This window comes from Malaclemys terrapin, chromosome 6 (assembly GCF_027887155.1).
Source record: "Malaclemys terrapin pileata isolate rMalTer1 chromosome 6, rMalTer1.hap1, whole genome shotgun sequence".
Lineage (NCBI taxonomy): Eukaryota > Metazoa > Chordata > Testudines > Emydidae > Malaclemys > Malaclemys terrapin.
The window spans coordinates 1,305,339-1,321,540 of NC_071510.1; the positions used below are offsets into that span (position 1 = coordinate 1,305,339).

At 54.4% G+C, this 16,202-nt stretch overlaps 1 protein-coding gene across 1 annotated transcript; it reads right to left on the minus strand.

Moving 5' to 3' along the window:
* Window positions 1-2,417: 2,417 nt before the first annotated feature.
* On the minus strand, window positions 2,418-8,086 carry LOC128838885 (fibrinogen-like protein 1-like protein). The gene is made up of 3 exons (XM_054031343.1): window positions 7,981-8,086; window positions 5,279-5,418; window positions 2,418-3,290 (listed from the first exon to the last, which is right to left on the minus strand). The coding sequence occupies exons 1-3, from the start codon at window positions 7,982-7,984 to the stop codon at window positions 2,724-2,726; spliced, it is 711 nt and encodes a 236-aa protein (XP_053887318.1). The 5' UTR covers window positions 7,985-8,086; the 3' UTR covers window positions 2,418-2,723.
* Window positions 8,087-16,202: the final 8,116 nt, after the last annotated feature.

Genomic DNA, 16,202 nt, shown 5'->3' on the forward strand with positions numbered 1-16,202 from the left:
GCTTCCTGAGAAAAGTGCAAATTAGGTGCCCAATCAAAAACCACTTCAGCCAACAATGAACTTGAAGATGCCAATCCACATCAGAGCCTTCCCAGGATTGTGGCTTGGCTGGTAAAAACTGACTCATGCACGGACATGTCACTTGCCCATGTGACTCCAGAACTCCATCTTGGAGCTGGACTTTGCATAGGAGAGAGGAGGGGGTCTCCACCCGCAAGAGAAAGTTTATTTAACCCCCTGGGAGACCCCTCCATTTTGTCTTCAGCTGGCTAAAGGGATAGCCTCTCCACCCCCAAGACTACCTGAAAGAGACTGGAACAAAGGACAGTGACTACAGGGGGTGTGAGTGATTGCTGGAGCCAGACTAGAAGGAGACTAGTCTGTAAAAAGGAGCATTCTGGAACTGGGGAGGTTTTTATCTGTACCCAGTTGTATTACTGTATTAGGCTCAGATATGCGTGTTTTATTTTATTTTACTTGGTAATTCACTATGTTCTGTCTGTTACTACTTGGAACCACTTCAATCCTACTTTCTGTATTTAATAAAATCACTTTTTCCTTATTAATTAACCCAGAGTATGTATTGATACCTGGGGCAGGCGGCAAACAGCTGTGCATATCTCTCTATCAGTGTTATAGAGGGCAAACAATTTCTGAGTTTACCCTGTATAAGCAGGGGTGTGGAGAGGGGTCGAGACAGGCAGGGACAGGGAGCGGGGTGGTTAGATGGGTCAGGGGTTCTGGGGGAGCTGTCAGGGGGGCAGGGGTGTGGAGTGGGGTCAAGGAGGCAGGGAGCAGATAGGGTTGGATGGGTCAGGAGTTCTGGGGGTCCTGTCAGGGAGCAAGGAGCAGTTGGATAGGGCATGGGAGTCCCGGGGGTCTATCTGGGGTAGGGGTATGAATATGGGGTGGGGGTGTGGATAAGGGTCAGGGCAGTCAGGGGACAGGTACGGTCCTAGGGGGGCAGTTAGGGTGGGGGTTCTCAGGAGGGGACAGTCAGGGGACAAGAAGCAGGGAGGCTAGATGGCGGTGGGATCCTAGGGGGCAGTTGGTGGCAGGGGTCCCAGGATGGCGCAGTCAGGGGACAAGGAGTGGGGGGGTTGGGTGTTCTGAGCGGGGGTCGCTGCCTTTTGGAGCGCCGGGCAAGGAGGATGGGGAGGGCCTGGCTCCCGGCTCGGCCGGAGATTGGCTGAGGTGAACAGGCTCGAGCTGCGTGCCCCAGCCGCAGCCGCCCCAGCTCCACTCCCTGCAGAAGGGTGACAAGACACCCTACCATGCCACCCTTCCTTCTGCGCTGCTGCTGACGGCAGCACTGCCTTCAGAGCTGGGTGCCCGGCCAGCAGCCGCCGCTCTCCGACTGCCCAGGCCTCCCCACACACATGGGTCCCACGGGCATGGACAGCCCCCTGACCACGGAGCCTTCCTGGACCATTGCACCCTGGGCGGTTGCCCACCCCCAAATCCAGCCCTGCTCATTGACTTTCAATGGGCTCTGTGCTCCTAAGTAACTTGTGACCTTTGGAAAATCCCTCCCCCCATTTTTGCTTGTTGCTATGTGACTGTCTGACTGCGGCCAGCAAGCAACGGCCCTTACAGGAGACAGCCCCTGGATCTGTGACCTCTTCACCGAAGCACATGGCCAGGCAAAGCTGGGGGCAGAGCCCTGATTCTCAGGCTGAGGAGCGATTCCCCCTGCTGTGGGAGTGGAATACACCCCGTGTCTGCCCCACAGGCTCTCTCTGGGTATTGCATCGACAGCAGGTAGCCCATAGTCTCCTCTCCCAGCATCTCAGTCTCTCCTCCCCCAAACGTGAGAAAGGACTGGTGGCCCAAGGAGTTACTCTTGGTGCAGTTGGCAGCAACGGACCCATCCCAACAACCCTACACTAGGGCCTGATCCAACGCCCACTGAAGTCAATGGAAGATTGTCTGTTATCAACTGGCTTTGGACTAGGACCTACTTGCACACGTGGACAGTAATTCAAGGTACTGATTAAAGGGCCCCTCAGGCCACTGCTGCAGCTACCCAGATATCATCAGATGTGCAGGCCTGGCTTTCAAATCCTGCTAGGCCATTGCCGAAAATTCCCTCACAGCAACCTGCAGACCCCTACGACTGTGGGGCAAGGAACCCAGCCAGGTCTGCCAGCCCAACTCCCAAAAGGCAGGACGGCTGAGAATACTGGGAATGGATCTACGCAGTACGGTGCCCACGAGAGCACAGCAGAGAGTAAGTGGCAGGGAACAGAAAGTTACCAACTGGGGCCACCACATTTAAAATGCCTTTTTAATGTGAAGCTTTAATCCCTGCTAATGAGCAGTGTTTATAAAAACCCTTCTGTGTTTCTGGATTTCCCCACCCCTGTGACCTCTGGAACTGCCCATGAGTCTGAGAGCAAAAGACACTGAAAAGTCACTACAGATCTGAGGCATTTACTCTCCCCGGAGCTTCTACATCTGGATACTGCAGGTTTTGCAAATGATTCTTCTGATTACGAATATCACTAAGTCAAGTCAACGCAAAGCACAAGTGCCCAGCAGAGATTAGCTCGGAAAGTGCACGGAAGAAAAGAAAAGAGAAAGTTGCCCCATTTTGGATAAACATGATACTTCCCCCTCCGAGTTGGGTGTGAGGTTTGGCCATGACACACGCTGACCCTTTTCCCTCCCTTCGTGGAGCAGGGGTTGGCCTCACTGCAGACAGGAGGGTGGGGAAGGGGTGACTAACAGTAGGACGCTGGTTTGATGAGGATGGCGGAGGCTTGGCAGTTCCCACTACAGAAACTACCCCAAGTGATGCTCCCTTTGACGTTCAGTCGAACAGAATGACAAGCCGAGTACCACCAGCCCCCCTCATAGCTAGACGCACAGTTCCCACCATAAGTGTCCTGATCCAGGTCTTTAGCAGAGAACTTCATGTTGTCATGCACGGTGCTAGGATTGTTTGGGGCCATGGCGTCCCCTGCAGTCCCAGTGTAAGAGCCCAGCCTCAGCCTGCAGCCTTTGGACTCGTCTTCCAGACCGAAGAGGTTGTAGTCTGCGTATTTCATGGTGCCGGATGAATCGTGGATGACAAACCTGACCTGGTAGACCTTCTGCTTGGCGATCCGATAGATGTACTCCGTCCCCAGCCAGTAGTCATCCTGCACGTTGCCAAAGCCGTACTTGTAGGTGCTCCAGGACTCAGCCCAGGTGATCTGTGTGTCGTGCCGGTTCTGCTGGAGGACCGTCCAGCCCTCGCTGGTGCTGTTCAAGTCACAGTAAACGACAATCTGGTGGAATCCTGTGGGCTGGATGACAAAGACCCTGTTCCAGGTTATCTCGCTGAGTCCTTGGGCCAGACTGTGCACAAGAGAGAGATCGCTTTCACTAAACCCCGTGGAACAGAACCCTGCTCAGCTCTTCCCACCCTGGGTCAGTGAGAAAGGGCCCCTCCGGTGTGCCACAGACAGCAGTGTCTGCACTGACACCCCGCATGCTTTGCCAGCCCATTGTCAAAGAGGCTTCAACAATGGATGCAGACACTGAGCCCGAACCTGCTGGCACAGCCCTGGCGTTAGGTTCTGTCACCCACTCCTGGGCAGTTTATTCTCTAACTAGCTACTTTGCACGTGCACACGTAGGTTTCCCAGAAGACAAACAGGCCCCTGTTCATACTCTGCAGGGGTTTTCGGGGAGGTGTTTAACACGGCAGACACGATGCGTGGGACACTGCGAGCTAACAGCACCGTGTGTCCTGTGGGGTGACTGTATCTTACAGCAGCGGGTTCTGCACCCCCTCAGCTCTCAGCAAACTCCTGTGCCAAGGGCTCTCCAACAGGGCGTGTGTGCTGAGGCCACCGACACCAGCTGCCAGGGAAAGGAGGAGTCTGTGGAGTCAAAGGATCTTGCCACTCATCCCAAATTTTGGCTGCAAACTCCCCACACGTGCAGTAGTGAGGGACACGGCCCAGTGGGTCACAGCCCTGGGTCCTGGATCCCACACAGTCTATCAGTGGTGCCACTTTCCCTGCAGAAAGATCATGACCCAAAGCTTCTCCTCTGCAGGACACGTTACAGCCTGTGTGTATCAAGCCCTTTCCCCCACACCCTCCCACCCTCTGCCATCAGAGTTCCTGCTCCCAGGGGCCTGTATAATCCCTGGGGATTCCCCTCTGGCCCGGTCAGACAATGCATCCCAATGCCTTGTTGTGCCCTGCAGGGAGAAGCTGTGTGAATAACTCTTGTTGTTCTTCATATCAGAGGAGTAGCCGTGTTAGTCTGAATCCGTAAAAAGCAACAGAGGGTCCTGTGGCACCTTTAAGACTAACAGAAGTATTGGAGCATAAGCTTTCGTGGGTGAATCTTGCGTCTGATGAAGTGGGCATTCCCCCAGAAAGCTCATGCTCCAATACTTCTGTTAGTCTTAAAGGTGCCACAGGACTCTCTGTTGCTTCTTGTTGTTCTTGCATCTCATTTCTGCAGGGCGTGGATAGGTGAAGCGTGGGATACTCTTACCGTGGGCCTCTGATCTGTAGGGACAGGAATTGGGAGATCCGCGTGACATGAGGGGTTGTCAGAGACTGTCTCCCAAGCACCAGAGAGTGTTAGCAGTGCATTCGCCTCCCCTTCTCCATGTCCCTGAAACCCTCATCCAGGACAAACCGTTCTTCTGCCCACACTTCTGCAAACCCCCTCACCGCTCTACCTGGTTTCTGTCTGCTCCCCTCCAGTCTGGCCCAAATGCAGCCACCAAACTCACCGCCCGCTCCCGTGGCTCTGCCCACACCACCTTGTGCCTTCCAGTCCCTTCCCTGGCTCCGCAGCTTCTCCTGCAGCAGCTTCCAGCCCCCGCGCCTCCTCTCGAGCTCTGCACAGCCCTGCCCTGCCTAGCTCGAGCTCTGTGTTAATTCTGCACCAGTCGCCCTGCTGCCCGAGCACCCCCATCTCATCCCGTCTGCCCCTGCCTGGCTCGGGCCCACGCTGCACCAGTTCACTCCTCCACGCCCCTTCTGCTGCCCAAGGCAACCAGCACCTCCTGGCTTTGTCCCGTGCTGCTCCCTGCACTGCAATGGGCCAGCCCCTGTGCCCCCCCGAACCTCCCTCCCCTCCCTCAAACCGCCAAAGAGCTCAGCGTGGTTTGAATAGAGAGCTACGGTTGGATTGTAATTTCTCCCAGTGGCTTCAGGCCTCCATAATCCCCAGGCAGCCAGTGAGTGACGTTCTGGGGCCCCAGGGCTGGCGGGGACCCCTAGGGCCAGGGGGGAGGGCTATAGAAGCAGACACATGGCACACCTGCCTTCAGGTGCTTTGGGTGGATGTTCCGGATTGCATGGGTGGGTCCCTTTAAGATGTTCAGGTTGTGTATTTCCAGGGTGAGAACTGGGGCTGACAGGGCCAGCAGGCCGGTGAGGAGCAGGAGACGAGGGCACCAGGCAGCTGCAAAAGGGAAGAGCCGGTGAGAAGCTGGGAACACAAACCCGCCCTTCAGGAGCCGAGACTCCCAGTTCCCTGTGCCCGGGAATGGCACAACCGAGAGCTGGGACTGCTGGACCCTCCCGCCTCGCCCAGCACAGCCTGGCCCTGCCGCCCTCGCCCGTCAGCCTGGCTGGGCAGCCGGCCACCGGCCAGGCATGCACGGGGCAGAGAGGAAACGCTAGGAACCGGCCCCGTTGGGACAGAGACTCCCAGGAGGGGGGCAGGTGCTGAGGAGTTTGGGATTTGCCCTGGAGAAATGTTCCCGCCCCACAGAGACACCCCTGTGCCATGGAAATAACCGGGCAGGGGAAGGCGGGAGAGCAGGTGAGAGAAAGGGAAAATGGAGATTGGGGCTGGGGGGGGGGCACTGAGAGCCCTGGGGAGGCCTGAAGGGTGGGTAATGAGAGCCCCAGGGACAGGGGGGTGGAGGGGATGGCCACAGAGCCGCAGGGAGGGGAACCCTGAGGTGTGGGGGCTGGGTGGGTACTGGGAGTTCCTCCTGAAGGGACGGGGGTTGGCCAAGGTCACTCAGCCCCGGGGTGTGGGAGGGGGACAGGCTGAGGGCACTCAGAGCCCCAGGAATCATAGAATCATAGAATATCAGAGTTGGAAGGGACCTCAAGAGGTATCTAGTTCAAAACCCCTGCTCAAAGCAGGACCAATTCCCAACTAAATTATCCCAGCCAGGGCTTTGTCAAGCCGGGCCTTAAAAACCTCCGACGAAGGAGACTCCACCACCTCCCTAGGTAACGCATTCCAGTGTTTCACCACCCTCCTAGTGAAATAGCTTTTCCTGATATCCAACCTGGACCTTCCACACTGCAACTTGAGACCATTGCTCCTTGTTCTGTCATCTGCCACCCCTGAGAACAGCCGAGCTCCATCCTCTTTGGAACCCCACTTCAGGTAGTTGAAGGCTGCTATCAAATCCCCCCTCATTCTTCTCTTCTGCAGACTAAACAATCCCAGTTCCCTCAGGGTACATCTACACTACAGGGGGGAGTCGATTTAAGATACGCAAATTCAGCTACGTGAATAGCGTAGCTGAATTCGACGTATCACAGCCGACTTACCCCGCTGTGAGGACAGCGGCAAAATCGACTTCTGCGGCTTTCTGTCGACGGCGCTTACTCCCACCTCCGCTGGTGGAGTAAGAGCGCCGATTCGGGGATCGATTGTCGCGTCCCTATGGGACGCGATAAATCAATCCCCGCGAGGTCGATTTCTACCCGCCGATTCAGGTGGGTAGTGTAGACCTAGCCTCAGCCTCTCCTCATAAGTCATGTGCTCCAGACCCCTAATCATTTTTGTTGCCCTCCACTGGACTCTTTCCAATTTTTCCACATCCTTCTTGTAGTGTGGGGCCCAAATCTGGACACAGTATTCCAGATGAGGCCTCACGAATGTCAAATAAAGGGGAACGATCACGTTCCTCGATCTGCTGGCAATGCCCCTACTTATACAGCCCAAAATGCCGTTAGCCTTCTTGGCAACAAGAGCACACTGTTGACTCATATCCAGCTTCTCGTCCACTGTGACCCCTAGGTCCTTTTCTGCAGAACTGCTACCTAGCCATTCGGTCCCTAGTCTGTAGCAGTGCATGGGATTCTTCCGTCCTAAGTGCAGGACTCTGCACTTGTCCTTGTTAAACCTCATCAGGTTTTTTTCGGCCCAATCCTCTAATTTGTCTAGGCCCCTCTGTATCCGATCCCTACCCTCTAGTGTATCTACCACGCCTCCTAGTTTAGTGTCAAGGTGGAGGGGGGGCTGGTCAGGGGTACTCAGAGCCCTGGGGGGGGGCTGTCCTGTCCAGGGGGGGCACTCACAGCCCCAGGAGGTGGGTGGGGGAGGGGCACACAGGATTTCAGGAATTCCCTGGCAGTGAAGAGCTGCTGGCGGCAGGGAGGAGCCAGCCGTGACAATCCCCACTTGGGATCCCTGGCTGGGCTAGTGGCTATGGGGGCCCGTGGCCAAGCTGCAGCGGAAGGTGACCTGAAGGAAATGCCTCGGCCTCGGCCTCCGGCTAGGAAGGGCCTGGGCCAGACAATGACCCACCGCGCAGTGTCCCAGCTCCCCGCCCCACACCTGCGGGGCACGGCCCCTCCTCTGTAGGGAAGTTGGCATGTACCTTAGTGCTGCTTCCTCCATCCCCAAAGGCCTCTCCCAGCCAGTCTCTGGCAACCCCCACCGTTCAGTACGCACATTACCCTGCTGTGACATACCGGGGGGGGGGAACCCCTCGGGGATGGAGGGGCTGTCACACAGCTGGGCAATTTAACCCGGCTGGGCAGGGGTGACTGTCTCCCTGGAGCTGGGGTCTCAGCCCAGGTGTCTCTCTGCCTTTCCCCCCAGTCGCCCCCGGGTGAGGTGGGTGCGCCCCACGTTGCGTTCCAGCCCCACATTCACACCCACAAGTGCTGGTGGGTTCCAATCCCAGCTGAACACGCCCACCCGGCCCTAGTGCAGAGCAGAAGGGCCCAGCGCTGCCCCACAGACCCTCTGGCTCTCCGAGCCCGCTCTTACCCATCACCACAGCACGTCTGGCTCAGGCTGAACGCTGCTGCTCTGTGCAGAGGGGCTGGCACTTCTCGCTCCTGCCGTACGAGGGGCAGGTGCTGCTACCGACTGCTCCCCCTAGCCCCCGCCCTGCTCCGCTCTGGGGATGCTGCCCTGCTGTGGAGCTCTCAGGTGTCTTGAACTGGAATTTGTTTGGAGAGAAACTGCTAAGAAGCCTTATCAGCCCCGAGCAGAGAGTACCTGGGAGCCTGCCTGGGTTGAGCGGGTCTGGTACAGCCTCCCCCAGATAAGGCTCTTCCCTGGACCTGCCACCCATTGGAATCTGGAACGATTCCCTCCGAGGTAACACCCGGGGCAGCCAGGGCAGGGCAGGGCACGGCCTGCTCCCCTGGAGCGTTAGGGCTTTCAGGAGTCAGAGGTGCCAGCGGAGCAGGTTGTACGTTAAAGCAGCGAAGGCAGTTGGGGGGAGAGTAATTGGGTGCTTTGCCATTGCACTTGATCAGCTCAATTTGAAAATTCTTTCAAAGGAAATCCAGATGTATACATCTGACTGGGGTACATGTACGCACATACACACGCACACTCACATGTGCACACACTCATGTGCACATACACGTACACACGTACATACACATATGTACACATACATATATATACACATGTACACATACACGCACACACGCTGTCCCTGGAGCGCCCCAGGATGCGACTGACGGGGTGGCTGGCTATTATGGAGGCACAAAGGGGTTGGGAGAAAATAATCAAGAAGAACTTTTGCTGAAAATGCAAACCTAAGCTGGAAATCTGTGCAGGGCTGGGCTCAGCGAAAATGATCTTTTGAGCTGCTCTTATTAACCGTGGTCCTGTACTTCCTGGTTTGCGTCGGACCCAGGCAGGAGACTGGGCTGCTCTCAGCTGTAGAAGCCATTGGAATGAGCCAGGTCGGAATGAGCCAGGCCCTCAGAGCCTTCTGCCACCAATCACCCCAGCAGTCACTGATCCACACCAAACCACGTCCTTCCAGTCAGGCAGTTTCATATGCACACGTCAAACCCTTGGTTTGCCACTCAGACACCACGGTGATGGGCACAGTAAGGACCGAGAGACGCTAAACAGGCAGACAGACAAGGAAATAGTGGCCCTGCCTACAGGTGTGTGTGTGGTGCAAACGGATGAACACCAGTTGCTGGCTGAAGGCACAACCTTAATTCCCGCATCTCCTGTCTGTCAGCTATTGTTCGCTTGGCAGCATGAGCTCCGATTTCTAACGCAGTGTTTTGCTCTGGCCTATTGTGGTTCTCATGTCCGGGGGCGCCTTGGCCCCTGGTATCAGGAGCGGTGCTAAGGACGCTGCTTTTCAAAGGTCCTTAAGCAGGGTTGTCAACTTTCTACTTGCACAAAACCAAACGCCCTTGACCCAACCCCTTTCATGCCCTTCCCCAAGGCCCCACCCCCACTCACTCCAGCCCAGCCCACCTCCCTCAGTCGCTCGCTCTCACACCCTCACTCACTTTCACGGGGCTGGAGCTGGGGGTTGGAGTGCAGAGAGGAGTGAGCGCTCCGGTGGGGATGCAAGCTCTGGGATTGGGCTGGAGATTAGGGGTTTGGGATGCCAGAGGGGGATCCGGGCAGGGGCAGAGGGTTGGGGAGCGGACTCTGGGAGGGAGTTTGGGTGCGGGAGGGGGCTCAGGGCTAGGGTAGGGGATTGGGGTGCGGGTGGGGGTGTGGGGTCTGGGAGGGATTAGGGTGCAGGAGGGGGTTCCGACCTGGGGCAGGGGGTTGGGGTGCCGGGTGTGAGGTCTGGGAGGGAATTTGGGTGTGGGAGGGGGTTCCGACCTGGGACAGGGTTTCTCGGTGTGAGCTCCGGCCAGGCGACACTTACCTCAGCCAGCTCCTGGTCAATGGCACACCGATGCTAATGCAGGCTCCTGACCCCTGGTCTCCCTCCGCTGGCAGGCTCTGAGCAAGACCTGCCCAGAGAACATGGATGACAAGCTCTCGATCCTGCTGACAGCACCCCCCAGCACAGACAAACTCCAGCACATCTTGGAGGTGAGCAGAATGGGGAGGGGCAGCAGGGTTTTACCTTAGCCCTGGGGACTCCTAGAAAGAAGAGACTGGAAAATCCATGTTTCTATTGGATCCTTCCGAGTATGCATTCGTCATATAAACTCACTGGGTGACCTTGGGGTAACTCACTTCCCCCTTACGGCATCAGTCTTCTCCACTATCAAATCTACACTGGGGAAGAAGGACAGAAGCTCCGACAATCACCTTCACCTCTGGGTGTCTGGTCCTGAGAGCCAAAACCAACTGGACTATCTGCCCCATCTCCTAAACTGCCCTGTCTTTCCCTCCTAGGGCCTGGTCCTTAGTGTTCAGCCTGGCCCCTTCCCAGGTTGTCCCTGACCTTTAAAGGACTCTCCAAGCCCCTCCCATGCCTGCTTCCCTTGGGGTTTCTCTCCTGGCTCAGCACAGGCTGCCCTTCTATCTCTCAGCAGGCCTGAGTCCTAGTCACAGGCTGCGTCTTGTCACGTGACCCCCACACTTATTCCCTTCCCCTAGGGAGCTGAATCACCTGGGCCAGGTGCAGTTGAGCTCCAACCCCTTTCCTGGCCATCTCACCCTGGGACAGGTTGAAACTGGAAACCTGTGGGTAACAGTAACTGGTTGCTCGCAAAGGGGCTGAAGACACAATGGAAGAGGAAATCCTTTGGCCTGGATTGAAATTCTTCCGACTGAAAGTGAATGAGAGAAAATAGGTCCAGAGTTCTCTTCCTAGCAGCAGAAAATGTAGCGATTGATAGAGGTTCAGGTCAGAATGGACCATTATGTTCATCTAGTCCCCCCTCCTGTATAACTCAGGGCCTAGAATGTGACCAAGTGGTTCCTTCAGCCAACCATAGCATGGGACTGAGCCAGAGCACGTCTTTTGGAACGACATCCACATGCGGGAGAGCCAGCTGGCTACCAGAAAATCTCTCTTCTGCAGTGACGTGGGGTTAAGGGACATGGCGGAAAAGACATGGAGGCTGTGACTAAACTTAGAGCAGCAAGGCCAGGAAAACCAGGGTTAGGTCCCAGGCCTGGCTATCAGATCTGCTGTTTTCTATTCCTGGCTTTGGGACCATGAGCGAGTCTCTGCACCACTGGGTGCCTCGGTTTCCCCAGCTATCAAATGGAGCTAATCAAGGTTTTGTTTGTTCTCCCCATTTTACAGGGTGGGAAACCGAGACACAGTTGGGACCTGTCTACACTACAGGTCTGTCGTGCGTTTGTAATCTGCTGACCCCCACATGTTGTTCAGAGCCTATGGACAACACAGCTCCCAAAGGTACGTTTGTTCTGTGCTTATCCCCTATGTACCAGCAGGGCTGGACCGCATTTCTCACTGTGATGTGGGGAGCAGGTCCTGGGTACTAAGGGTCTGAAGAAGCTCTCAAGGACTAATTTTTTAAAATAATTGTTATCAATGAATTGGGAGAAAACATACAATCACTGCGGATAAGATTGGGGGGTGACAAAATACAGGCAGAGTGGTAATTCCCAATGGGGAGAGGGCAGTGATAAAGAGCGATCTGGCTCATTCGGCCAGCTGGACCCATTCAAAGAAAACAAGTTTGAGCAGAGCCCAATGCAAGGTCCTATGCGTGGCAACAAGGCACGCCGGCCACACCTCCAGAATGAGGACGTGTATCCAGGAAAGCAGTGACTCTGAAAAGGATTTAGGGGCCAGAGTGGAGAAGCCACTCAACATGAGCTCCCAGTGTGATGCTGTGCTGAACAGGGCTAAAGCCATCATTAGACGTAGGAGCAGAGCCGTGAGTAGGATAGGGAGGTGACACAGCAGCAGTGAGACTGCTATTGGAATACTGCCTCCAGTGTTGGTGTCCTCCTTTGAAAAAGATGGTCCTAGAAATTGGAGCTGGGGCAGCAAAGAGCCACCAATTGTTCTGAGGGCTGGAGAAAAATGCCTTCTAGTGAGCTATTGAAAGAGCTCAACCTGTTTAGCTTATCAAAAGAAGATTGAAGGGGACTTCATTGAAGTGTTGAAGTGCCTTAATGGAGAGAAAATATTGAGTATTAAAGGGCTCTCTAGTCTAGCAGAGAAAGGCAGAGCAAGACCCAATGGCTGGAAGGTGAAAAGAGACAAATTCCTATGACAAATAAGGCACAAATATTCAACAGTGAGGATGATTGAATACCGGAAGAAGCTACCAAGGAAAGTGGTGGATTCTCCATCTCTTGATGTCATTAATAAAGACTAGATGCCTTTCTGGAATGTGTTTGCCCCAAAAGTAGCTATGGTGGTAGACAGGAGGCCTGTGATATGCAGGGGGTCAGATTAGATGCTCTAACTGTCTCTTCTGGCCATAAAGTCTACTCATTTCTGAGAAACCGAGTGTAGCATTGGGAGCAGCTTGTGATGTTTTACTGTCTAGCCGGCTTGCTTCCTAGAATGAACACTCATTGAGCGGGGTGATCCACAGGGAGTAGCTCAAACCTCCAAAGTGTCTGCCCTGTGGCAGGACATTAGCACTGCAGGGGAGGGGTGGGTGTGGCAGTGACATCACAAAGGCGTTTTGCAGGACCTCAGCCTATTGGCCAAAGGTGCAGGGGAGGTGGTGACCTCACAGAGGGATGCTGACATCAGCCAGGCAGGACAGGGGCGCAGGGCCAGGGAAACCTCAGAGACCCCTGTGGCTTTGCTTCAGCAAGTCTCCTTCTCAAGATCTCCCTTTGAGGTCTGAGAGAGTATTTGGGTTCATGTATGTGAGCACCAGGAGGAACCTCTTTTGAGTTTTCTCCTTTCTTTTTCCTGATTTCACTAGAAAACTGACGTCCCTGTTTAGAAGGTAAGAGCCTCCGAGAGGTTTGGAACCTGTTCAGTCTGCTGCATCTGGCGCCAGCTGAATTTTAGGCATGGAAAACACTAGCTTAAGGTGGCCAAATTTTATTCCCCACCTGGGATTTTGTCCCTTAGAATCTCTGGGGACATTAAGGTTTGTCCTTTTTCTTTTACCTTTTCCTCCATCCCTCCCTCCTTTCTTTTCATCTCTTACTTCTTTTGTCCTTTCCCTGTTCCCCTCCCACCACCAGGAGGGGTGTGTGTGTGTCGTGGGGGGTGCTCTACAACTCCCATTGTGGGAGGTCCACTGAAAAATGTGGGGCTGAAATAGTGCTCAGACAGTTATCCCCAGCAGTGACCTGGGCCATCCTTTGGGCTCTCTGGTCAGAACCCTCATCCTGCCGCCCCTCGGTCTCTACCCTGATTGGCTGAGCAGGGGGTTATTGACAGGGAGGAGACTCAGGTCCCTGTTGTTTTCTTTTAAGACCAAGTAAATAGTCATAACCAGTCATATGTTCGACAAATTTTGCTGCTTCTCTGCAGTTCATTATTTTCTCTACCATTTCAGTTCTCCTAAAATACCTGCTGAATAATTACTATGAACTCTTGCTGGTCTGGAACTCACTTGACAGCACTTTATTCAGGTCATTCAGTGTCTGAAATTCAAGATCCGATGGTTAGTTTGAAAATCAGGGCTCTTGGGTCCTATTCCCAACTCTGCCACGGACTGGCTGTGTGACCTAAGACAAGTCAATTCTCCTTTCTCAGCCTCAGCTTCTCCCTCTTTCAAGTAGGGATAACAATCCGCCCCTACCTACCTCCCGGCAGGTGGAGGATGGGGATCTATTGGAGAGTGTCACTAGGAGCAGTGCATAAGATGAGGTGTCCTATCATGTTTACTCAGATCAGATTAGGACATAATAGAATGGCTGAAATAGTCTATTTTATTTGTATTTTATTATGTTGCAATTGTTAAGAGCAGCAACTACTTAGCTCAGACTGAAACATCTTATCTAATTTTTGAGATCTAAGTGTCTCCTCTTTGTGTAGCTCAAACCTCCAAAGTGTCTGCCCTGTGGCAAGACATTAACACTGCAGGGGAGGAGTGGGTGTGGCAGTGACATCACAAAGGCCTTTTGCAGGACCTCAGGCTATTGGTCAAAGGTGCTGGGGAGGTGGTGACCTCACAGAGGGATGCTGACATCAGCCAGGCAGGACGGGGCGCAGGGCCAGGGAAACCTCAGAGTCCCCTGTAGCTTTGCTTCAGCAAGTCTCCTTCTCGAGGTCTCTCTTTGAGGACTGAGAGAGTATTTAGGTTCACGTACATGAGCGCCAGGAGGAACCTCTTTTGAGTTTTCTCTTTTCTTTTTCCTGATTTTACTAGAAAACTGACGTCCCTGTTTAGAAGGTAAGAGCCTCCGAGAGGTTTGGAACCTGTTCAGTCTGATGCATCTGGCGCCAGCTGAATTCTAGGCATGGAAAACACTAGCTTAAGGTGGTCGAATTTTATTCCCCACCTGGGATTTTGTCCCTTAGAATCACTGGGGACATTAGGGTTTGTCCTTTTTGTTTTACCTTTTCCTCTATCCCTCCCTCCTTTCTCTTCATCTCTTACGACTTCTGTCCTTTCCTCTGTTCCCCTCCCACCACCAGGAGGACTCTGTGTGTGTGTCGTGAGGGGTGCTCTGCAGTGGGAACAGGGACAATTCTCCAACTTTGGGCAGTCGAGAGCCTGGGTGAGATAAGGGGTGTTAAAGCCCTTTGTGAAGGAGAAAGGGGAGTTTCACGGTGTTGAGCACCAAGGAATTGTAAACTTTGCTAAAACATCTAGTCTGCAGAAACCAGAAATGGTCGGGGCCACATTGTAACCATTGTCTTTTTTAAAGCCCATTGAGGGATGTGAGTCCCACCTTTTTAGGTATCTGGGGTGCTGGGAGAAGAGAAGAGGTGCCTGTCTCCATTTTATGGCCTCAACAAACTAAGTGCTGTGCCCCAGTTCTCGTCAGAGATCCCTGAAAAAGAACGTCTTCCCATCCATTAACATACCTGGAAAGATACTGGAACTCCTTATTAAACAATCAGTTTGTCAGCACCTACAGGACAATTTGGTTCTTAGGACTAGTGAGCATGGACTTGTCAAGAACAAATCATTCCAAACCAATCCTAGCTCCTTCTTTGGCAGGGTTACGGGCCTAGTGGAGGTGGGTAAACAGCAGATGTGATCCATCTTGGTGTTAATAAGGACATTCTCACAAACAAACTAGGGAGATGTGGTGTAGATGCAATTAGTATAATATGTGTGCACAGATGGTTGCAAGCCCGTACTCCAACAGCCCAGAACCAAACACTCCTCCTCCTGGGCAGTGCGCTCCGACCTCTAATGGTCAGATGCTGCTTAGCACTGTCAGAGCAGCTTTTGCTGGGGGATTCTCCCAGCACTTTCCAATAGTGGGAAAGTATGAAATCCCCATTTGACTGCTGGGGACAGAGCCTAGAGCGGGGAGCAACTTACCCAAAGTCCCACAGGTCAATAGGAAACCAGCAATGGAACCCAGGAGTCCTGACTCCCAGTTCCCTGCTCCAATCACTCCAGCAGAGCACACTCCCTCTCAAAGCAGGGGGACCGGACATGAGGGCCTGGTTGTAATTGCCAGCTGTGGGAGGGAGTGTGCAACAGTGGTTAGTGAAGGGGCCTGGAAATAAGGACTGCTGGGTCCCATCCCTGGCTCTGACACTTGGTGTGACCCTGAGCCAGTAGCTTCCCCGCCCCAGGCCTGGTTCTCATCAGTGGGGTTGGGGTCGCAGCCCCTACAGCCCAGGGGGGTTGGGAGGCTCCAGGAAGGTGTGTAAAGTGCCGGGATGTCAGGATCCCGGAGGCGCTGTCACCCCCGCACTAGGCCAGTGTTCTGCACCCCCGGCTGCTGGCCGAGTTTCTCTGTCCCTTGGCAATAAGACAGACTCTTGTTTTCACAGCCAGTCGATCGCCCAGTGCTATCACATTGCCTGCTGGCTGGGTAGGGTAACTCCTCAGGTCACCACCACCCTCTCCAGCCTGCCTTGGCTTTGGGGAGTGAGGAGAAGGGCGAGGGATGACACTGAACATCCTCCATCCATCGCTCCGTCAGCAGAGCAAGTGAGTGGCATTAGGGTTCCCCGTTGGCGTCCCCTGTCTGTCTGGGGAGAGGCAGAAAGAGGGGGAAAGAATCTCTCCCAAAGGAGATTGGATTTGCAAACCGCCCCCAGGAGCCCCTCACTCTCAGACCGGGGAGGGGCTTCTCCAGAGCCGTCTCCAGTGTGTTTGGAAAGGTCCCAGCAATGGGGCTCCCAGCCCTTCCCTTGTGGGAGACCGTTCCCCAGGCTGAGCGTCTCTGAGCTGAGC

What these genes read in the sequence shown, in the direction of transcription:
- LOC128838885 (XM_054031343.1), bottom strand. An exon ending in TCCACCCAAAGCACCTGAAG is followed by an intron (nt 3,291 to 5,278) that starts GCAGGTGTGCCA and finishes TTTGTCATCCAG; the next exon opens with CCCACAGGATTCCACCAGAT.